The sequence below is a fragment of the Mustela lutreola genome, chromosome 10, assembly GCF_030435805.1.
Source record: "Mustela lutreola isolate mMusLut2 chromosome 10, mMusLut2.pri, whole genome shotgun sequence".
In the NCBI taxonomy this organism is placed as follows: domain Eukaryota; kingdom Metazoa; phylum Chordata; class Mammalia; order Carnivora; family Mustelidae; genus Mustela; species Mustela lutreola.
The window spans coordinates 35,346,313-35,368,507 of NC_081299.1; the positions used below are offsets into that span (position 1 = coordinate 35,346,313).

A 22,195-nucleotide genomic window follows, 5' to 3' on the forward strand; every position below is an offset into this window, starting at 1 on the left:
TTGCAACACCCTGAAACATTCTTCTTATCCTTTTAAAAAAATTTTATAAGGAGGAAATCAAGCCTAGAGAATTTAAATAATTTTCCTATGGTTACTCAACTAATAACGGTGGAGCCTGGATTTTTACCCAAGCTTTTTGACCCCAAAGCCTGGAAGCTTACAATTATATAGGGAAACCAAGCAAAAAAAGCTTTAATACATGGCAGAATGTGTAAGAAGAGAGGTACCCCCTCCCCCAGTGTGTGTGTGTGTGTGTGTGTGTGTGTGCATAAAGAAGATTAATGAATGGCCAAATTTGGCAAGGAGGGGAAAGCAACCAATGGCAAAGAATCAGAAAAGTTTTTATGGAGAAATAACTGGACTTTGAGCCAAGTCTTGAAGGGAGAGAAGATTTCTATATGATAAGGGAAAAGAGTACATCCTAAGATAAAGAAATATGAATAAGAGGCAAAAATACACAGCCATGTTTAGTAAACACATGAAAACCAGTTTGTCTGAATGATAGAGTACTTGTTAAAGAAGACCTAGCAGAAAAAAGGCAGGATGATGCTAAAGTACAAATGACTAGGATAACAAGCTAAGAGTATCCTGGATTCCACGTTGGTGTTGTTTTTAAAAGATTTTATCTATCCATTTGACAGAGAGAGAAAGAGAACAAGCAGGGGTAGCAGCAGAGGGAAAGGTTGAAAAGCAGGCTCCCTGCTGACCAGGGAGCCCAATGTAGAGCTCAATCCTAGGACCCTGGGATCATGTTCCAAGCCAAAGGCAGGGGCGCTCAACCAACTAAGCTACCCAGGCACCCCCTGAATTACATGTTTTAGCCCTAGCTGTGTACAGGATAACCTATGCACTTTATAAATTAATAAAGTTTTAAAATACAGATGCCTGGGCCTCTCCCAAGACTTTAATTCAGTGGGTCTTGTGGGAGGTCCTTGCATCTGCACTTTCTAAAAAACTCCTAAGCAATTCTGGTAAGCAACTAAGGTTATAAAACCCATCAATGAAGAAATCACTGAAGGTTTTGAGCCAGAAAATGCCACTGATTATTCACAACAAAAATGATAAGCAACTATCATTTCTCAGGCACTATACTAGGACCCAACTGATATCAATGTAAATAGAATGGTCCTTGCCCTTAAGGAATTTATAACCTATATATACAAACAGTGAATAAAAATCAATGATAAATACTATTGTAATATGGAATTAAATAGGAGGGGTACCTAACCTTAGGATATCAGAAAGGGCTTCCAAGAGAAAATAAGTTAAGTAGGAGTTGGCCAGGCCAATGGGAGATGGAGAGGTTGTGTTCTAGGCAGAGAGAAGAGCTGGTACATAGGCCCAGAAGTAGAAAGGGTCACATCCATTTGTGGAACTGAAAAGGTTCAGTATAACTGTAGTACACAACTGAGACAACAACAAAGAAGTCAGAGAAGCGAGAAATGAGGCCATACAGACAAGCACTAGTTAAGATCAGATGTTTTGACTTGACCCTGAGGGCAATGAAGAGCCACAGAAGGGTTGATGCAAGGAGAAACAAAATTAGATTTGTATCAAACACTGTGCTCCAAAAACAACAACAACAACAACCCACTGTGTTTATGTTCATCAACAGATGAGTGGATAAGTAAAATGTGGTATGCATTTACGATGGAGTATTCTTCAACCTTAAAAAGGAGGGCAATCCTGTCACATGTTACAACATGGATGGACCTTTAGGACATTGTGCTAAGTGAAATAAGCCTGTCACAAAAAGACAAAATGCTGTATGATTTCACTTCTTTGAGGACGTGGAGCAGTCAAAATAATAGAAACAGAAACTAAAAGTTGAAAAAGATCTGGAGCTCCATTGCACAACATAAACATATTTAATATTAACTATTAAACTGTACACTTAAAAATATAGATTTGTACTTTAAAAGGACCACTTGGCTGGCAACATGGGTAGTATGAATTTAAGGGGAGAAGAAGACTGATAGACTAGTTAAAAGGTTATTGCAAGGGGCGCCTGGGTGGCTCAGTGGGTTAAGCCTCTGCCTTCGGCTCAGGTCATGGTCTCAGGGTCCTGGGATCAAGCCCCACATCGGGCTCTCTGCTCAGCAGGGAGCCTGCTTCTCCCCTCTCTCTGCCTGCCTCCTCTCTGCCTACTTGAGATTTCTCTCTCTGTCAAATAAATAAATTTAAAAAATTTTTTTAAAAAAGGTTATTGCAAGATGGTGGCAGAAGGAACTGGTGCAAGGTGAACGGATTCAAGATAGGAAGAAGGTGAAGTGGACAGGACATGGTGATTGATAAGACAGAAAGTGGGAGAGGTTGGGAATGAAGGAAAAGAAAACAATCAACTAAATAGTAGAAAAGTTAAGCACAATAATACTTTTATAAGTTATTACTTTAACATTTATTAAAGCAGCTACTTGTCTTACACATTGTCCTGCCACCTTCAAAAACTAGTTTCTCTTTTTGGGGCGCCTGGGTGGCTCAGTGGGTTAAGTCACTGCCTTCAGCTCAGGTCATGATCTCAGGGTCCTGGGATCGAGTCCCACATCGGGCTCTCTGCTCAGCAGGGGGCCTGCTTCCCTTCCTCTCTCTCTGCCTGCCTCTCTGCCTACTTGTGATCTCTCTCTGTCAAATAAATGAGTGAAATATTAAAAAAAAAAAAAACTAGTTTCTCTTTCTGCTTAGTTATTTGCTGAGTAGAAAATAAACATAAGCAATTACTATAGGAAGGTGAAATGTGCCAAAATGAGCGTGTTAAGGAAAGAAATGCTTATGATTCTCTTTGGAAATCACTGATGTAAGAATTTACTATATAAGCAAATAATGGTGACCATGACAACAAGAAAAGACCAACATAAAAAACAAGTAAACACAGAAAGTGTAGACAGCAATGATGTATCTGGTCTAGGATGCTGAAATGCCCTTCAGTAGCAGGAATGTATAAGAGGTAAACTGGGAGACCACCCTCCTTCCACTATCCTTCCATTCTTCTACAGGATCCAAAGTAGAAACAATTAGTTCTCAAGGGGCTACACAGACCCAATTTCTGTGTGAGGCGAACGTGATAACCACTACACTAGACCCAATTTCTGTGAATGATACCACTTATCAAGTTAAGAAAACCACACTTGTCAACCTGGCGATTCACAGACTTGTACCTCTGGGGCTGATAATACATTATATGTTAATTTAAAAAATTTTTAAAGCACACTTGTCAAAACTTCTGTTAGAAACTAGTTTAGAGGGGGCACCTGGGTAGCTCGGTAGTTAAAGAGTCTGCCTTCAGCTCAGGTCATGCATGATCCCAGGGTCCTGGGATGGAGCCCCAATGGGAGGTCCCTGCTCAGTGATAAGCCTGCTTCTCCCTCTTCCACTCCTCCTGCTTTTGCTCCCTCTCTTGTTGTGTGTCTCTCTGTCAAATAAATAAATAAAATCTTTTTTAAAAAGAAAGAAAGAAAAAAAAGAAAGAAACCGGTTAAGAGTAAACTCAAAAAGACCTCTATGAATTCAGTTGCCACACTAGTATCATAGTCACAGAGAGGGTTAGGAGAAAGATTAGCTAGAAATCTCCTAAAGCATTTTTCTAAATCTTCCTTCTGTCCTATCACTACCAACACTGAGAAAAGATGCATCAGATGGATGCCCAAAACCACCTTGGAAGAGGCAAATGTCTTTGTGGCAACCAGATTAACTGCTTTAAGTTCAAGTGTGGAAAGCAATATTCATTCATTCATCCATTTATTCATTCACCCAACTAGTATTTACTGCATGCTTTTATGTGACAGCTGCTGAAGACTCATTAGTAACAAAATAACCAATTCCAAGGAGCTTAAAGTCTAGTAAACACAAGATTATAGTCAGCCAGAACTTGATTTCAAATTCCAGCTCCATTACTTAGCTAAAAAGACCTTAAATTAATTTCTTTCTCAGCCTCCAGATTCTATTCTTCATCTGTAAAATGGGGGAAACACTACCTATTTCATGGTATTGTATGATAACTAGACAATAGGGAGAGAGAGAGGGGAAAAAAATTTACCAAGGCCTGGCACATAGAAAACATTTGGTTAAAAAGTGCCTGGGGGCACCAGGGTGGCTCCGTTGGTTCAGTGTCTGTCTTCGGCTCAGGTCATGATCCTAGGGTCTTGGATAGAGCTCCACATTGGGCTCCCCGCTCCTTGGGAGGCCTGCTTCTCCCTCTCCCACTGCTTGTGTTCCCTCTCTTTCTATGTCTCTCTCTGTCAAATAAATAAAAATCTTTTAAAAAGAAAAAAAAAAAAAAAAACCAACAACAGGAGGTGCCTGGCTGGCTCAGTTGGTAGAACATGTGACTTTTGATCTCAGGATCTGGAGTTTGACCCCCATCCTGGGTGTAGAGATGGAAAGAAGGAAGGAGAGAAGGGAGGGAGGAAGGAAGGAAGGAATCAATTTAATTAATGATTTTTTCACTATTATTACTCAGGAAATAATACAGCAGATGAAAAATGCCTCCTTCCAAATCAATGAAATGTTTTCTAATGAAAAAAGTGAAAAACTGTGAAGTGTGTAAACCTGGTGATTCACAGACCTGGGGATAAAAATATATGTTTATAAAAAATATATGTTTATAAAAAATAAAAAATTTAAAAAAAAAAAAAAAAAGTGAAAAACAGGATCTGAACAAGTAAGGTATCATCACTCAGAGTACTCCTTGGAATCCCCATGATCTATGAAGTTATCTCCACTTGTTTGTCCTATAAATATTTCAAATTCAACCTGTTCAAAACTGACCTCTCAGTCCTCTCCCATCTTACACATCCTGTAGTCTTCCCCATCTCAATTAATAGCAACTCTATCCTTCAGGTGTTCTGACCAAAAACCTCGGAGTTAACCTTGACTCCTTCTGTCTTCTCACATTCCACACTTAATGCATCAAGAAAGCCTAGTTTACTCTCAAAATTGATCCAGAATCACCAGCAGCGCTCTGGTCCAAGTTACCATTATCTCTCAGCCTTTTTGCATAGTCTTTATTTATTGCACAAACTCAACTGCAACTGTCTCTTAACTAGTCTTCCTGCTTTCACCCTTGCCTCGTTTTCAGTCTATCCAACTCACAGTAGCCAGAGTTATCTTTTTAAAAGATAAGTCACATCATATCATAGCCCTACTCAAAAAACCCCAAAGACTTCACAATTCAGCCTGAGTAAAAGTTGAAGCTCTTACAATGGTCTACAACACTGTGTGATCTGGCCTGCATTTCCTCTCTGCCCCCCATCTACTATCTTTTTTGCTCTCACCACTGCAGCCACGTCACCCTTCTTGGAGCTCTTAACCTCTCCAGGAACATTTCTGCCTCCATGTCTTTGGACTTGCTGTTCCCACTTCCTAGAACACTCTTTCTCCAGATACTCATATAGTGAATTCCCTTATCTCCTTAATTTTTGCTGCTTCTGTGAGAACTTCTCTGTCCACACACTGAAATTACAAACCCCACACACTGAAACCACATATATTACAATTTGGTTCCTATGTGGTCTAACTCTCCTACCCACCCCTCTGCTGTTCACAATGTAAGTTTCAGAGGGCAGAGATTTTTATTTATTTGTTATTATATTCCCAATGCCTAGAATAGTGCTAGATACATAGTAGAAGCCCAATAAATATTTTTTGAATGAGTAAATGAGCCAGAAGCAAGCTAGCAAGTCAGGGGAAAACTGTTTTAAGAATAAGGTAAACTAAATGAACTCTTCTAGTATTTGTGGGTTAGAGTGCCATCCTCAAATTCTTGTTTCTCAAATGTCATAGGGAGTTACTAAATATAAGGGAAGAAAACATGTACCACAATTTGTTTAGAAATATTTTTATTACTAAATGACCAAACCAAAAAATTAAATAAAAACTACCTTTTTCGGGTGCCTGGGTGGCTCAGTGGTTAGGCCGCTGCCTTCGGCTCAGGTCATGATCTCAGGGTCCTGGGATCGAGTCCCGCATCGGGCTCTCTGCTCAGCAGGGAGCCTGCTTCCTCCTCTCTCTCTCTCTGCCTGCCTCTCTGCCTACTTGTGATTTCTCTCTGTCAAATAAATAAATAAAAATCTTTAAAAAAAAAAAAAAAACTACCTTTTTCAAAAGTAAAGATGCCATCAGGTGTTTATAGGAATGTTTTTAGCTCTTTTTATAAGTATAAATGAAATAAACTTCTAATTGTGAAAGGACTTGAGATGTGACACTTCACACTATTTCTGTCTCAAGCTCTTTCCACTGGGGCTAATTCAGCTTTCTGAGAACTGGGTCTACACTAAAAACCAACTATAAACATCCTAAACATATACTATGGGCCCAACCACACAAAGTATCATCCTTGGCCTTATTTGGAAGACTGAGCTGCATTAGAGAGCCTGGGATTTGACATAACTTGGAAAGTGGGAGGAAGAAGAGAGATAAGGGCATCCTAGGTCCTAGAAGGCACATCTAAGGCCAGCATGTGTAGAAGACAGCATAAAGACCCACCTAACTAGCTTTTAAGATGTATATTCTGAAATCAAATAGAGTTTAGAATGCTAAACAGAAGTTTTTAAGAATTTTTTTAAAGATTTATTTATTTATTTTTGAGAGAGGGGGGGAAAGAGAGAGAAGTAGGTACAGACAGGGGGAGGGGGGTAAAGGGAAAAAGAAATTCAAGCTGACTCCACATTAAGCACGGAGTGCCACACAGGGCTCGATCTCACAACCTTGAGATCATGACCTGAGTAAAACTAAGAGTCAGTCAACCAAATATGCCATCCAGGAGCCCCTAAACAGAAGTTTTTGAACAGAAGCATCACATTATCAAAGTATGCCTAATGGATTATTTGAATAGTGATATAGCAAACTAAAGCAAAGAAAGACTGGAGACAGGAAAACCAGCCAAAGACTTTGTAGGAATCTAGACATAGAATAACATTATGGCAAGAATGCAGAGAAAGAAGAATCAGAAAGATATCACAAAGAAAATAGAAGGATTGGGAACTGATTAAATTCAAGAGATGGGAAAATGTAAAAACCAATTCTGTAGTTTTTATTTGGAGGAATAAGTATTCTAACAATAGAAAATGGTAAGATTGAAAACAGTGACCTGAGCTATGCTGTATTTGAAATATTAGTAAAGTAACTGAGTAGAAAACAGGAGTTGACAGGAAAAAAGAATATGAACTACAATGAGTAACAACTATTAATATACATGGAGATGTAAGAGTTAATATCATGAAGTCATGGCTGGATATTTAAAAATAGCTTTTAAGGAAGAACATAGTAAGAAATTTCTTACTATCCCAGTAACTAAATACTGAGTTCATGAAAGACACTGCAGTGGAGTAAAAATGGTCAGTGATGTAGAGTCTAATAACTCCCCTCCCTGTGAATCAGACCTGACCAAGAGAATGAGCACAAGTGACATTCTGAAACTTCAAAGGTAAGTCATAAGAAGTCTTTCAGCTCCCACTTGGGTAGCCTATACCTCTTTCCAGTTACCATATACAAAGTCCAACTATCCTGAGATCACCATGCTATGGGACGCTCAAGACATATAGAGATGACCTAGAGAATGAGACACCACGCAGTGAAAGAGAGGGGCCAAGCCACCCTCATTCACCACGGCACCAGGCATGCGAATGCAGCAGCCATCCTGGAAGTGGGCCCTCTAGCTGACACATGTGGATCAGAGACCCAGGAAAGCCCTTCCAAATTCCCAACCTACAAAATCACAAGCAAAATAAAATGATTGTTTTAAATCACTAAATTTTAGGGTAATTTGTTATACAGCAATAAATAAGGGAATAGGCTTCTTTTTATCCTGATAAGCCCAGAGCCTAGTAGATTGCCTATCCTACAGCAAATTCACTCAAAATGGTATATGTAAAGTGATTCTCTTTCTTCTCTTGCAGATGCTAATTCACAGCCTGTCATTTCTCCTACCCTCACCATTCCTTTAGAAGTCTTGAGTCACAGGGGCAATCATTGTTAGTACATCTGGGGTGTCCTTTTCACTATTATGTGACAGAACTAGTCTCCTCAAAACCACCCATGCTTGAAAGATAGGTATGGCTATGCTGCAAAAGTTAACCCAAGGCACGCCTCAGATAATACTGCTTCTGGCTCAAGGTAAATAAGGCCAAGAGAATACTCTGTACTGGGCCACACAGAAGCAAAAAAAAAGAAGCAGGCACAACTAACAGCAATATCTCAGCACACCAAGAAACTAGAATCGGGGTCTGGCTGCTCATTTTTATAAATAATGCATGAGTCTGGTCACTGAACCGACAGAGTTTCCTTTCATTATAAGCTCTCTGATTATATAAGGCTTCTTATAAGTCTGACAAAAAAAAACAACTCAAAAACAACACATATCAACCCACATAAACAAGGAATTTCCCAAGTAACTATTCCTTAAAAAACCAAGAAGGTGTACAGTGGGGGTGGAAACGGTGAGTGAGAAGAGAATGAGGGCTATGTGAATAAAAAGTTCTTTTCAGCCACCTGCAGGGCTGAATCATTCCCTCATGGGCTAAGAGTGCTTCTTGTACTACCAAGTACCTGCCTGACTGAAGTGACTTTGCTGTAAACAGAATGAATGACCTCACTGCTGTGTCTATAGCTAAGTGATTCTTACTGGAATGGTGGGGAGGGGGGGGGGGCATAGTTTCTCCAGGGTAGAGAAGGCAAGAGAGACCTCAAAACATGTGCCAGGCAATTCTTTTGCTGACTCTTTGACCAGAGTATTGTCATTTGAGATCCCTACCCAACAACCTTATATCCCACTCATTTCCCAAATTTCCAATCTTCTAGGCACTGAAAGATTCTGCACAGAGAGGATCCCTGAACTATTTGATTATGAGGATATTTCGCTCTTTGTGCCTTTCTTAATAAGCTTAAAAAGAAGACATTATGAGATGACATATAATCTGTCTCAAAGCATCTCTTGTCTTTGACAACACTCCACACCTCCATCTTGGATATGGAAGAGAAAACATACAGCATGTTAAGTTGGTGGCAGCTACTTTTTGAGTAAAATCACAGCTACCTTAGGATGAAGTTGACAATGTAAAGACAGACCAAAGAGATGGAAAGACATGGGGTCTCTGAATAACATCTATTTAGCTGCTGAATTAAAGCAACCTTGGGTGCCTGGGTGGCTCAGAGGGTTAAGCCTCTGTCTTCGGCTCAGGTCATGATCTCAGGGTCCTGGGATCGAGTCCCGCATCGGGCTCTCTGCTCAGTGGGGAGCCTGCTTCCTCCTCTCTCTCTCTCTGCCCGCCTCTCTACCTGCTTGTGATCTCTGTCTGTCAAATAAATAAATAAAATCTTAAAAAAAAAATAAAAATAAAAATAAAGCAACCTTAACCTCATAAGCTACCAGAATTCCAGTTATATTAGTCATTTTGTTGTTTAAGGTCTTTTGACTATTTTCTGTTACTTGCAACTGAACACATTCTCATATCTCCAATAACCAGGGTATCTTTTTCTAAGTAACCCAAAATATAAAAATAGTCAAAATCAAATTCTACAAATACTACACATGCTATACATATAAGAATCTGTGGGGAATATATATAAGAGCTTATTAGCACTGTGGGGAATACATAAGTCATTTAAGAACAGCATGTTATAATGGAAAGGGTATAGACTTTGAAGTCAAATGAATCTGGATCCAAATCCTTCTTTGGAAATTCCCTTAATTTTTCTAAGCATAGATTTCTCAGCTATAAGATGGAGAAAATTGGGGCGCCTGGGTGGCTCAGTGGTTTGGGCTGCTGCCTTCGACTCGGGTCATGATCTCAGGGTCCTGGGATCGAGCCCCGCATCGGGCTCTCTGCTCCGCAGGAAGCCTGCTTCCCTCTCTCTCTCTCTCTGCCTGCCTCTCTGCCTACTTGTGATCTCTGTCTGTCAAATAAATAAATAAAATCTTTAAAAAAAAAAAAAAAAGATGGAGAAAATTGGGGCGCCTGGGTGGCTCAGTGGGTTAAGCCTCTGCTTTTGGCTCGAGTCATGATCTCAGGGTCCTGGGATCAAGGCCCGCATCGGGCTCTCTGCTCAGCGGGAAGCCTGCTTCCCCTTCTCTCTCTTCCTGCCTCTCTGCCTACTTGTGACCTCTCTCTGTCAAATAAATAAATAAAATCTTTAAAAATAAATAAATAAAATAAAATGGAGAAAATATGATTACAGAATTGTGAGAATTATAGCTAATATATAAAGCACTAAGCCTAGCACTTAGCCCACAGTAGGTATTTAATAACTAACTGGTAGCTATGATTTTTATAATGGGAGAATGTCTTTGCCCTCAAGTAGGGTAGAAAAGACAAATAATTATGATTTTTTAATTGGGATATTTATAGGATATGGGAGATTGCAACAGTGGTTCTGATTCTTTACCCGTTGTGGAATCGATGCCCTTTGACATACAACTTTGCAGTATGCTCCCAATGTGGACTCGGGTGTGTGACTTTTTTTGTCCAGTGGAGATGCTGGGCAAGCAAATGTGAATATAAGCAGAATCATGAAAAGCACTTGTGCAAATGGCTGGCCTACTCTTGCTGTTCTGGTATCATCACATCTAGGCTAGTCTGTTGATCGAACAAGGGTCAGAAGCAGCAGAAGCAAGGCCATCCCAGCAAAGCCCAACCTAAATCAGACTACCAGTTGACCTGCCAGATGCATGAGTGAGCCCAAGTGAGACTAGCAGAGCTGTCCAGCTGGGCTCAGCTCAGCTCAGCCCTGCAGGTATACAAGAAATAAATGTTTATTATTGCATGCTTTTGAGGTTTTGTGGTTGGATAGTACATAGCAATTGCTAACTAATATATAGGGTTAGATTTTCTGTCTTTCAAAACTGAAGATTTTCACTTCCTTGATACTCTTGACCAAATGAAAGACAATGTTAGGGTTTCCTGAGTCAAAGACATACTTATGGAGTATTTCTACTCGATACAATATGGATTCTTTTTTTTTTTAATATTTTATTTATTTATTTGACACAGAGAGAGAAAGAGAGATCACAAGTAGGCAGAGCAGCAGGCAGAGAGAGGGGGGGAAGCAGGCTCCCTGTGGAGCAGGGAGCCCGATGTGGGGCTCGATCCCAGGACCCGGAGACCATGACTGGAGCCAAAGGCAGCGGCTTAACCCACTGAGCCACCCAGGCGCCCCTACAATATGGATTCTTAATTCAACTTATAAACTTAAAGGTTTTATTTGATCTTTTATCAAACTTTTCTCTTTAACAAATAACTCATTTGCTTAAAAACTCAGAAGTCGGGGCGCCTGGGTGGCTCAGTGGGTTAAAGCCTCTGCCTTCGGCTCAGGTCACGATCCCAGGGTACTGGGATCAAGCCCCGCATGGGGCTCTCTGCTCAGCAGGAAGCCTGCTTCCTTCTCTCTCTGCCTGCCTCTCTGCCTACTTGTGATCTCTGTCTCTGTCAAAAAAATAAATAAAATCTTTAAAAACAAAACAAAACCAAACCTCAGAAGTCTATACTTAACTACAGATAAAACTATCTGTAGTAGTTAGTAGTACCTAACTGTCTGACTATTTCAAGTTCAATTAATGTCTACAATTTCATTATTTTTTCAAAGACTTTATTTACTTATTTGAGAGAGAGAGAGAGTATGCACATATGCAGGGGGGAGGGGTAGAAGGAGAAACAGACTCCCAGCTAAGCAGGCAGACAGACAGACATAAACCACTGAAGACACCAGCCTTTTTATCCCCAATTCAGAGCACTGTTCATCCCAAGGCCTGTGTGTAGAGTACATGTGATACAAAGGCTTGGAGGACAGGGGCTTGATCCCATGACCCCAGGATCACAACCTAAGCCGAAGGCAGACAATTAACTGATTGAGCCACCCAGGCACCCTAAAGCCTATAATTTTATTTTTTAATTATTTTAAAAAAGATTTTATTTATTTATTTGAGATAAAGAGAGAGAGAGAGAGAGAGCACAAAGGGGGGTGGGCAGAGGGAGAGGGAAAAGCAAGCTCCCCGCTGAGCAGGGAGCCTCATCCTCACGTGGGGCTCGATCTCGGGACACTGGGATCATGACCTAAGCTAAAAGCAGACACTTAACTGACTGAGTCACCCAGGTGCCCCCAATGTCTATAATTTTAAAGAAGACTCACAGAAATGGTTCAAGCCCAGAAAAGTGCAGATCACTACTGTACCTGAGAAATACTATTCCTAATACTATCAGTACTTTATAGGCACTAACAAGAGCTATGTTTGTCTGCTGTAATTATTGACAAAGTATTTCAAGAGAAATAAGAAATAGTATTCACATTATTATAAAGAGCAGCATTCCACCAGTCAGAAAAATCTACTAAATGTCATCTAAGTTCCCAGGGCTATGCTAGATGTTATTAGTAATTTATTTTTATAATCCTTAGTGAAACCAATAGCTGTGCTGCCAAGTCAAATTTTGGGATAAACACAGGATTCCCCAGAGATCTATGCCATGATGGCCTTTCCTGATCCCCTTCTGAAAATAACCATAAGCATTTGGATATTTGGGCTGCATGACCATCAGCCTATTATCATTGTAATAAAAATTATTAACATTATATGCTATGCCAATATCCATGAATGATACTGGAAATACACACTCTTTCACAAAATGGGCACTATATTTTATATATGGCTATGAGTAAGACAACAAACAACAGAAAATATTATTTAAGTGCAACATCGACAAAGAATGCTGCATTAAGATCATTCAATTCTGCCACTTTCATTACACCCCAAATCTGAATCTGCAACACGATTACAGATTTTAAAGCATTTTCTTGTCAGCAAAACCAACATACAAGCCCTTCCAATAAATTTACATTTCAGAGAACAATGATATAACAAAGGAGTATAACAAATATTTTAAAAAATTATTAGTGTCAGAGCTCTGGCAGATAGAAATCTTAAGAGTAGGAGAGAGTTTTGTCTTTGAAGAATTTATAGACTCACTTCTAAGAAAAGAAATACATAGAAAATGTTTTTTTGATCTGGAATGCTGGTTATGGGTGTGTTCATTTGTAAAAATTTAGTGAGCTATACATGTATCATATGTGTGCTTTTTTTATGTCATATGTCAATAAAAAGTTTCTAAAAAATTTTAATAACACTAACAGTAGTACTGAAAAGCAGTATTAAATACCAAATGAAAAATATTGACAATTCAAGGAATTCAGGAAGGACAAGTCAATGTTAATAAAAAAAGCTGTAATAGTAAAATGTATAAATGAATTACTATATGCCAGGCACTGTGCCAAATAGGCATTTTACAAAAATCCCTGTGAAATCATCATTTTATCAGCAAGATCTGCCATAATTACCTACTCCCTCCTCCTTGAAACTCCTTCCTTTCCATTCCAGGCCAATACAATTCTCTTGGTTTTTCCCCTAACTCACTAGCCACTCCCTCTCAAAATGCCTTTCTCCTTTGGCTTTTAAAATTGAAATACTCTAGGGCTCAGACACTGGTCTTCTCTCTCTAGACTCCCTGGGGCAGATACTATTATTATTATTCCCATTTTATAGACGACAACACTGAGACACAGAGAAATTCAAACCTAGGCAATCAAGACGTCAGAGGTCATGCTCTTAATTACCTCATTATTCTGCCTTCTTTGACTTTCGATAAAAGAGGCAAACCAGGGGCGCCTGGGTGGCTCAGTGGGTTAAAGCCTCTGCCTTCGGCTCAGGTCATGATCCCAGGATCCTGGGATCCAGCCCCGCATCGGGCTCTCTGCTCAGCAGGGAGCCTGCTTCCTCCTCTCTCTCTACCTGCTTCTCTGCCTACTTGTGATCTCTATCTGTCAAATAAATAAATAAAATAAAATAAAATAAAATAAAACCCCTGGAAAAAGAGGCAAACCAGAGGGTGCCTGGGTGGCTGGGTGGGTTAAGCCTCTGCCTTCAGCTCAGGTCATGGTCTCAGGGTCCTGGGATGGAGCCCCGCATCGGGCTCTCTCTGCACTGCGTCGGGCTTTCTGGTCAGCAGGGAGCCTGCTTCCCGGCTCTCTCTTTGCCTGCTTACTTGTGATCTCTCTCTCTCTCACACATAAATAAAAAATCTTTTAAATAAAATCTTTAAAAAAAAAAAAAAAGGCAGGACAGAGCTACACACATTCCACATTCTGATGCCCTCAGTAACTGAGAAAAGAGACAAAGAGTGAAGCATACAGGACCTTCCATCAGCAGATATTAAGGACTAAAACGAGGCACCAAGCCAGCAGGAAATGAGCATTCACAAATCCTGTAAAACAGTTTTCCTTCCTAAGTTTCTTCACTTTGTATTTTGGTACTTAATTCCCAAGGAAAATTGTGAACACTTTCTAGCACACAGATTCTCAAATCTAGATGCTCATTTGAATAATCTGGAGAGCTTTTAAAAATGCATATGGACCCGATGAAAACCTACCAAACCTAGATTTCAGGGATCTGTGTTTCTAAGAAGCACCCAAGCAAATTCTGAAGCTGACAGCTCAGTACCTGAATTTAGGAAGACTTTGTTCTAGAAAGGATTCTCTGTCTTCAGAGGCTAAGTAGTGACTATCACATATTACCTGCTTAGAAGAAGCTGAAAATGAAATGAGACTGGAGAGGAAAACTAATTCCAATTAGTAATAAGACCAATCAGGACACTACAGCAGTGACAGTGGAATTCTAGATCAGTACACCAAACAGCCAAGTGATGCCATCCCTTAGCCTAGGAAAGGGTCATCCAGGCAGCAAGAATCAATATAATATTTGAGCACTCATATTCTCAGAGTACTCACGAAGTATTATGAGGGAATCCAAGAATATTAAGAAATACAGCCATTGTCCCCAGGCAAGAGAAGAAATCACTGTTAACACTGCTATTTTTGCATAAATATCAATGCATTATACAAACAACAATCACTATGGAACCCAGAATGCTGAAACTAAGGCAGAGAAGCCACTTCAAAAGGCTTACTTAAGTCTTACCTCTGTAAGCGCATGCAACTGTCCTTGATGTACACACACACCCATGAACCTATGAAACAAAACACATTTTTTTTAAACAAACGAAAATACCACAACTGCCATATTGAGAAACTAGTTTAGTTACTCATGCATTAGAAACAATCCAATACCTGTGAAGTCTCCTGGGTTCCTGTACAACCCTGTAGCCTCTCTAACTTTAATACTAGGCTGGTAAAATTCTAAGTTTACCATGAAACATCTGGTTGTGGCAAGATCTAGTGGTAATAAACAACTGTGGAAGACAGAAAGGAGTAAGCCTTAAAAATAGCATGGTATATTAGAAAAGGCACCAAAGCACCAAACTGGAAGTAAGGAGACTTGTTGTTGGTTTCAGGTCCACTATCATCTAGCTACATGCTCAAGAAAAAAATTTATTTTTAATTTTAAAAAAGGAGAGAGAAACACTAACACTATCTGAACTTCAGTTTCCTCATGTAGAAAGTAAGCAGGTTGGACTAGCCAATCTGAAGGTCTATAATTTAAAAACTAGTAACTATGGGGGGGGGGAAGCACCCATATGCTGGAAGACAAAGGACTAACTTCCTTTACATTAAAAAAAAACTCCAAATATGTTTAAAAAAAAAAAAAAAAGCAGCAGAAGAAGCAGCAGCAGCAAAGGATGTCTTGTTGGCTCAGTTAAGCACCTGCCTTTGGCTCAGAATCCCAGGGTCCTGGGATCAAGCCCCAAGTAGGGCTCCCTGCTCAGCAGGGAGCATACTTATCCCTCTCCCTTTGTCCCCCTCCCCCCCTACTCATGCTCACTCTCTCTCTCAAATAAATAAAATCTTGAAAAAGAAAAGAAAGCAAAAAAAAAAGCATGTAATTCACAGAAAAGTAAAATGTCTAATAAAAATATCAAAATGCTCTAATTCACTCATAATTTAAGAAATATACATTAAAAGAAGATATTGTTTTTTAAAATCTATCAAATGAACAAAGATTAAGATTGATCATGCTCAGTGTTGTCCAGAAGGTGAGAAAACAGGAAAAAGAAACACTGTTTAGTTCTTCGCACAACTTTTTTTTTTTTTTTAAGATTTTATTTATTTATTTGTCAGAGAGAGAGAGAGAGCGAGCACAGGCAGACAGAGTGGAAGGCAGAGGCAGAGGGAGAAGCAGGCTCCCTGTGGAGCAAGGAGCCCGATGTGGGACTCAATCCCAGGATGCTGGGATCATGACCTGAGCCGAAGGCAGCTGCTTAACCAACTGAGCCACCCAGGCGTCCCCGCACAACTTTTTCAAAGGGTAATTGGTTGTATCTAGCAAACATTTTAATAGCTCCAACAGTTCCACTTCTCAGAATTTATGTTACAAATAGACTCAATTTGAGTACATACAAAAGGACATTTACTTCACCACTGTATATCAAATACCTGCCCATAAAAGACTAAATATTTATAGTATATTCACAGATTAGAATACTATACAGCCATTTAAAAGGAATGGAGTAGATTTTTATGCACTGATATGGGAATATATCCAAAATATACGGTTAAATAAAAACAGTGAGCTACAAATCTCATTTATATTTTTAAAAGTCTGGATATTAATAGAAAATGTCTAGGAAGCACTATAATAATAATATATGGTGTCATATGTGGAATCTACAAAAAAAAACAAGATAAAAACAGACTCATAAATACAGAGAACAAATTGGTGATGGTTGTGGGAGGATGGGGACAGAGATGGGAGAAACAGCTGAAGGGGATGAAGAGGTACAAACTTTCAGTTACAAATAAGTCATGGGAATGTAAAGTACAACACAGAGAATATGGTCAATAATATCAAAATAATTTTGCATAGGATAACTACACCTATGATAAGCATTTCATAATACATATAAATGTTGAATCACTATGTTGCACACCTGAAACTGATATATTGTACATCAACTATACTTCAATTTTTTTTAAGACTTTATTTATTCATTTGACACAGAGAAAGAGAGAAAGCACAAGCAGGGGGAGCAGCAGGCAGAGGGAGAAGCAGGATCCCACTGAGCAAGGAGCCCAATGCAAGACTCTATCCCAGGACCCTGGGATCATGACCTGAGCTGAAGGCAGACGCTTAACTGACTGAGCTACCCAGGCGCCTCTCAACTATACTTCAATTTTAAAATAGAAAGAAGAAAAAAAGAAGAGGGGAAGATACTTGAGAACTATCTGGGGAGAAGGCCAGGTAAACATAGAGGCAGAGATAAAAGTTATCCTGCCACAAACCAAAGAATGTCTGGAGTCACCAAAAGCCAGAAGAAACAAGAAAGGATTCTTCCCTACAGCCTCCGAAGGAAGTGTTGCCTATGGACACCTTGATTTCAGACTTTGGAACTGCGACAGAATAAATTTAAATTGTTTAAAGTCACAGGTTTATGGCACTTTGTTAGGCAGTCCCAGTTAATGAATACAATGCATGACTGATTTTGTACAAAAGTAGATGCAAAGGCAATTTGGTAGAGCAAAAATAGTGTTTTCAACAAAGGGAGTATGAATATCTAGATACACACATACAAATAAATTTGGATTAATACCTTTTAGCATATATAAAATTGACTTAAGATGGCTCATAAACCTAAATGTAAAACCAAATCTATAGGGTGCCTGGGTGGCTTGGTTGGTTAAACAACTGCCTTTGCCTCAGGTCATGATCCTAGAGTCCCAGGACTGAGTCCCACATCAGGCTCCCTGCTCAGCAGAGAGTCTGCTTCTCCCTCTGACTTCTCCCCTCTCATGCTCTCTCTCATTCTCTCTCTCGAATAAACAAATCTTAAAAAAAAAAATCTATAAAATATCTGGAAGAATTCATAGAAGAAAACCTTTGTGACCTTCTGTTAAGCAAAGTTTTCTTAGACATGACACCAAAGCATAATCTAAAAAATTAAAAATTGATTAAACTTCTATTTTTTAAGATTTTATTTATTTATTTAAGAGAGAGTGAGCAAGAGAGAGAACACACGCAAGGGCAGAGGGAGAGGGAGAAGCAGGTTCCCCACTGAACAGGGAGACTGATGCAGGCCTTGATCCCAGGACTCTGTGATAATGACCTGAGCCAAATGACCACAAAGCCACCTAGTTTCCCCAATTAATTAGACTTCTTAAATCAAAATCTTGTGCTTTAAAAAAAAAAAAAGATTAATTAATTTATTTATTTGAGAGAGAACAGAGCGTGTGAGAACACGAGTGGGAGGCGCAGTTGGAGAGGGAGCAGACTCCCCATTGAGCAGGGACCCCAACGCGAGGCTTGATCCCAGGACCCTGGGACCATGACCCGAGCTGAAGGCAGATGTCCAACTAACTGAGCCACCCAGGTGCCCTATCTTGAACTCTTCCTAAGACACTGTTAAGAGATGGGGCGCCTGGGTGGCTCAGTTGGTTAAGCAGCTGCCTTCGGCTCAGGTCATGATCCCAGCGTCCTGGGATCGAGTCCCATATCGGGCTCCTTGCTCTGCAGGGAGCCTGCTTCTCCCTCTGACTCTGCCTTCCACTCTGTCTGCCTGTGCTCGCTCTCGCTGGCTCTCTCTCTGACAAATAAATAAATAAATCTAAAAAAAAAAAAAAAAAAAAAAGAAAAAAAAAAAAAAAGACACTGTTAAGAGAAAGAAAAGACAAGTCATAGGGGCCCCTGGCTGGCTGAGTGGATTAAGCCTCCGCCTTCTACTCAGGTCATGATCTCAAGGTCCTCAGATCAAGCCCCACATGGGGCTCTCTGGTCAGCAGGGAGCCTGCTTCCCCCTCTCTGCCTACTTGTGATCTTTCTCTCTCTCTCTGTCAAATAAATAAATAAAAATCTTAAAAAAGGGCGCCTGGGTGGCTCAGTGGGTTAAGCCGCTGCCTTCGGCTCAGGTCATGATCTCAGGGTCCTGGGATCGAGTCCCGCATCGGGCTCTCTGCTCAGCAGGGAGCCTGCTTCCTCCTCTCTCTCTCTCTGCCTACTTGTGATTTCTCTCTGTCAAATAAATAAATAAAAATATTTAAAAAAAAAAAAAAAAAAAAAATCTTAAAAAAAAAAAAAAAAGACAAGTCATAGACTGCAGTGCATATACCTAAGAAAGATTTGTGTTTAGATTTTTTTTTTTAAGATTTATTTACTTATCTTAGAGGGGGGAGAGGCAAAGGGAGAGGGAGAGAATGCCAAGCAGATTCCACACTAACTGTGGAGGCCAACACAGGGCTTAATCCCCAAAACCAGAGATCATAGCCCCACCCAAAATCAAGAGTCTGATGCTCAACTGACTGAGCCACCCACCCCATGTTTAGATTTTTTTTTAATCTCTCAAAACACAATAATAACCCAATTTAAAAAATAGAGAAAGAATAAAAGACAATTCACTAAAGATATACAGATGGAAAATAAGTACATGAAAAGATCAAGATCTTTAGGGAAATGCAAATCAAAACAATAAGATGTACTAATACATCTATTAGAATGTCTAAAATTAAGGACTTTCAGTACCAAATGACGGTAAAAATGAAGAGCAACTGGAATACCCATGCAGTGCTGGTGGGAATATGAAACGGTACAACCACTTTGGAAGACTGAGGTAGTTTCTTAAGTAACTACTTAACTTAAGTAACTACTGAGGTAGTTTCTTAAGTAAACATGTACCTATCATATGATCTAGCTATTCCACTCCTAGGTATTTAAAACAAAAAAAGTGAAGGCATATGTCAACACAAAACTTGTACACAAATACCCATTAAAAGTTGAATGGATAAAATAAATTATGGTATTCATACAACAGACTATTTACTCAGCTACAAAAAGGATATATGCAACAGTGGATAAATCTCAAAATAATTATGCTGACTAAAAAATCTGGACCCGGGCTCCTGGGTGGCTCAGTTGGTTAGGCAACTGCTTTCAGCTTGGGTCGTGGTCCTGAAGTCCTGGGATCAAGTCCCACATTGGGCTCCCAGCTCCATGGGGAGCCTGTTTCTCCCTCTGACCTTCTCCCCTCTTATGTTCTCTCCCACTGTCTCTCTCTCAAATAAATAAATAAAATCTTTAAAAAATAAAATCTTTATTTTTTTTTTAAGATTTTATTTATTTATTTGTCAGAGAGAATGAGCACAGGCAGAGGCAGAGGGAGAAGCGGGCTCCCTGCTGAGCAAGGAGCCCAATATGGGACTCGATCCCAGGACGCTGGGATCCTGACCTGAGCCTAAGGCAGCTGTTTAACCAACTGAGCCACCCAGGAGTCCCCAAAAATAAAATCTTAAAAAAATTTTTTTAAATAATAAATTAAAAAAATAATAAATAAAAATAAGTAAAAAATCTGGACCCAATAAAGTACATACTATCCCATTCCATTGATATAAAAGTCTATAAAGTAAAATGAATCTATAGTGACAAAAGCAGATTCATAGTTGCCTGAGAGGTGTGAGGTTTATGGGGTGAAAAGGGAAGGAAGGAGGACATGTTCACTACCTCATGTTGATGGTTTCATGGGTGTATATACATATGTCAAAACTTATTACAGTGCACATTTCAAATGTGTGCAGTTTATTGTACATCATTTAAATCTCAAGAAAGCTATAAAACAAAGAAGAAGAAAAACATTAAGTGGTACTGACCAGGTAAGGGTAATTTTTATTTTTTAGCATATACACTTATGTTACATTTGAAGTCTTTTTAACCAACAGGTTATATTTATGTGTAAAAATAATTTAAAATATAAATTTTAAATTAAAATTAAAAACCATACATAAATGATTACTGATGATGATCATTAAAATGGGAGGAAAAGATAAATGTCACAAAGCCAGTGACAATTGAGCCAAGAAGGAAGTCTCATTAACAATTCCCTCAAGGGGCACTTGGGTGGCTTAGTCAGTTAAGCATCTGACTCTTGATTTCAGCTCAGGTCATGATCTCAGGGTTGTGAGATGCAGCCCCGTTGGGCTCCAACTCAGTGAGGAGTCTGCTTGAGATTCTCTCCCTCTGTCTCACTCTGTCCCTCCCCCAGCTCACGCTCTCTCTCTTTCAAATAAATAAATCTTAAAAAAAAAAAAAAAAAGCCAAGTCTCAAGTAAGCTCTAGTTTAGAAGGGTAAAGAAAAGCGTAGACTGACTACAAGTGAGAGTAAAGGCAAAGCAGTGGTAAAGTTGGAAAGGACCATAAAGTTCCATGAAGGCAGAGTCCAGGTCATATTCTTCCTTGTGTTCATAGCACTGAGCAGTACCTAGAAAATAGGAGGCACATGCAGTAAATGACTGTTGAGTGAAAAGGAACTGAGTGAGGGAGAATATGTGGTTGGCTGTAATATCACAGTAGAGTTTTAAAGACATGTCACTTTGACCAAAATTACAAATGTGGAAATTTCAGAGTTTCTCCAAGAGGTGGTTTCTGGACCGCCAGTTTTCTCTAACTGCATCCAGAGACTTGGTGGGAACTTGAAAAAGGAAAGAACCCAAGGAAAGATCTAGGCAGTACTGAAAATAGGATACAGGCACCAATGACCGGTTGAAACTTACCTCTGGTTCGGGAATAAATGGGAAGTGAATTGGTGAAGGAGTTAAAAGGCTCTGAAGTTAGAGGGTGTGGGCTCAAATCCCAGCTCCACTCTATTACACAAGCATTAGTTTCCCTCTTTGTAAAAGAGGATAACATTGTCCACAACATAAGGTTGTTGGAAGAGATTAAATGAAATAACGAATATAAAGTTCATAGCACAGTAACTGGCATACAGGAAGAGTTCAAAAAAAAAAAAGTAATTATAATAATTATAACTTAAACATGGACCAGGTGAGAATCAAATTCAGTCACAAGGTGACTGGGCAGAAAAGCTTCTTTTTTTTAAAGATTTTATTTTTAAATAATCTCTACACCCAAATGCAATTCGAACTCATGACTCCAAGCTCAAGAGTCGCATGCTCCACCGACTGAGCCAGCCAGGAAACCCAAAAAGCTGGTTTTTATGTGCCCACTCTCCCCTAACCCTTGCTCCTACCTCCACTTCCTGCTTTGGAAAAGCGGGACATTTAACTTCATTCATCTCTCAGTTTCTTTACTATGAAAATCACTACCTAATAAGGAAGAGGGTGAGTGGGAGGAATGTTGGGTAGACAAAAGTCTAATACATAATGAACCTAAGTAATACAGAAGGCTGAAGACTGAATCTGGAATGCTGTTTCTGGCCAGCATGGCACGATGTCTATAACCTATGCAGAAAGAACATCTGAGAGTGGCAGTTACTGTCAGAAACTA

At 39.6% G+C, this 22,195-nt stretch overlaps 1 protein-coding gene across 2 annotated transcripts in view; it reads right to left on the bottom strand.

The window, feature by feature from the left end:
- Positions 1–22,195, bottom strand: part of TESK2 (testis associated actin remodelling kinase 2) — a 134,686-nt gene that overhangs the window by 24,215 nt on the left and 88,276 nt on the right. For both annotated transcript variants that reach the window (XM_059135567.1, XM_059135568.1), the window contains exon 4: positions 14,954–15,002. In XM_059135567.1, the coding sequence (XP_058991550.1) occupies positions 14,954–15,002 (49 nt within the window). The remainder of the gene's footprint in view (positions 1–14,953; positions 15,003–22,195) is intronic.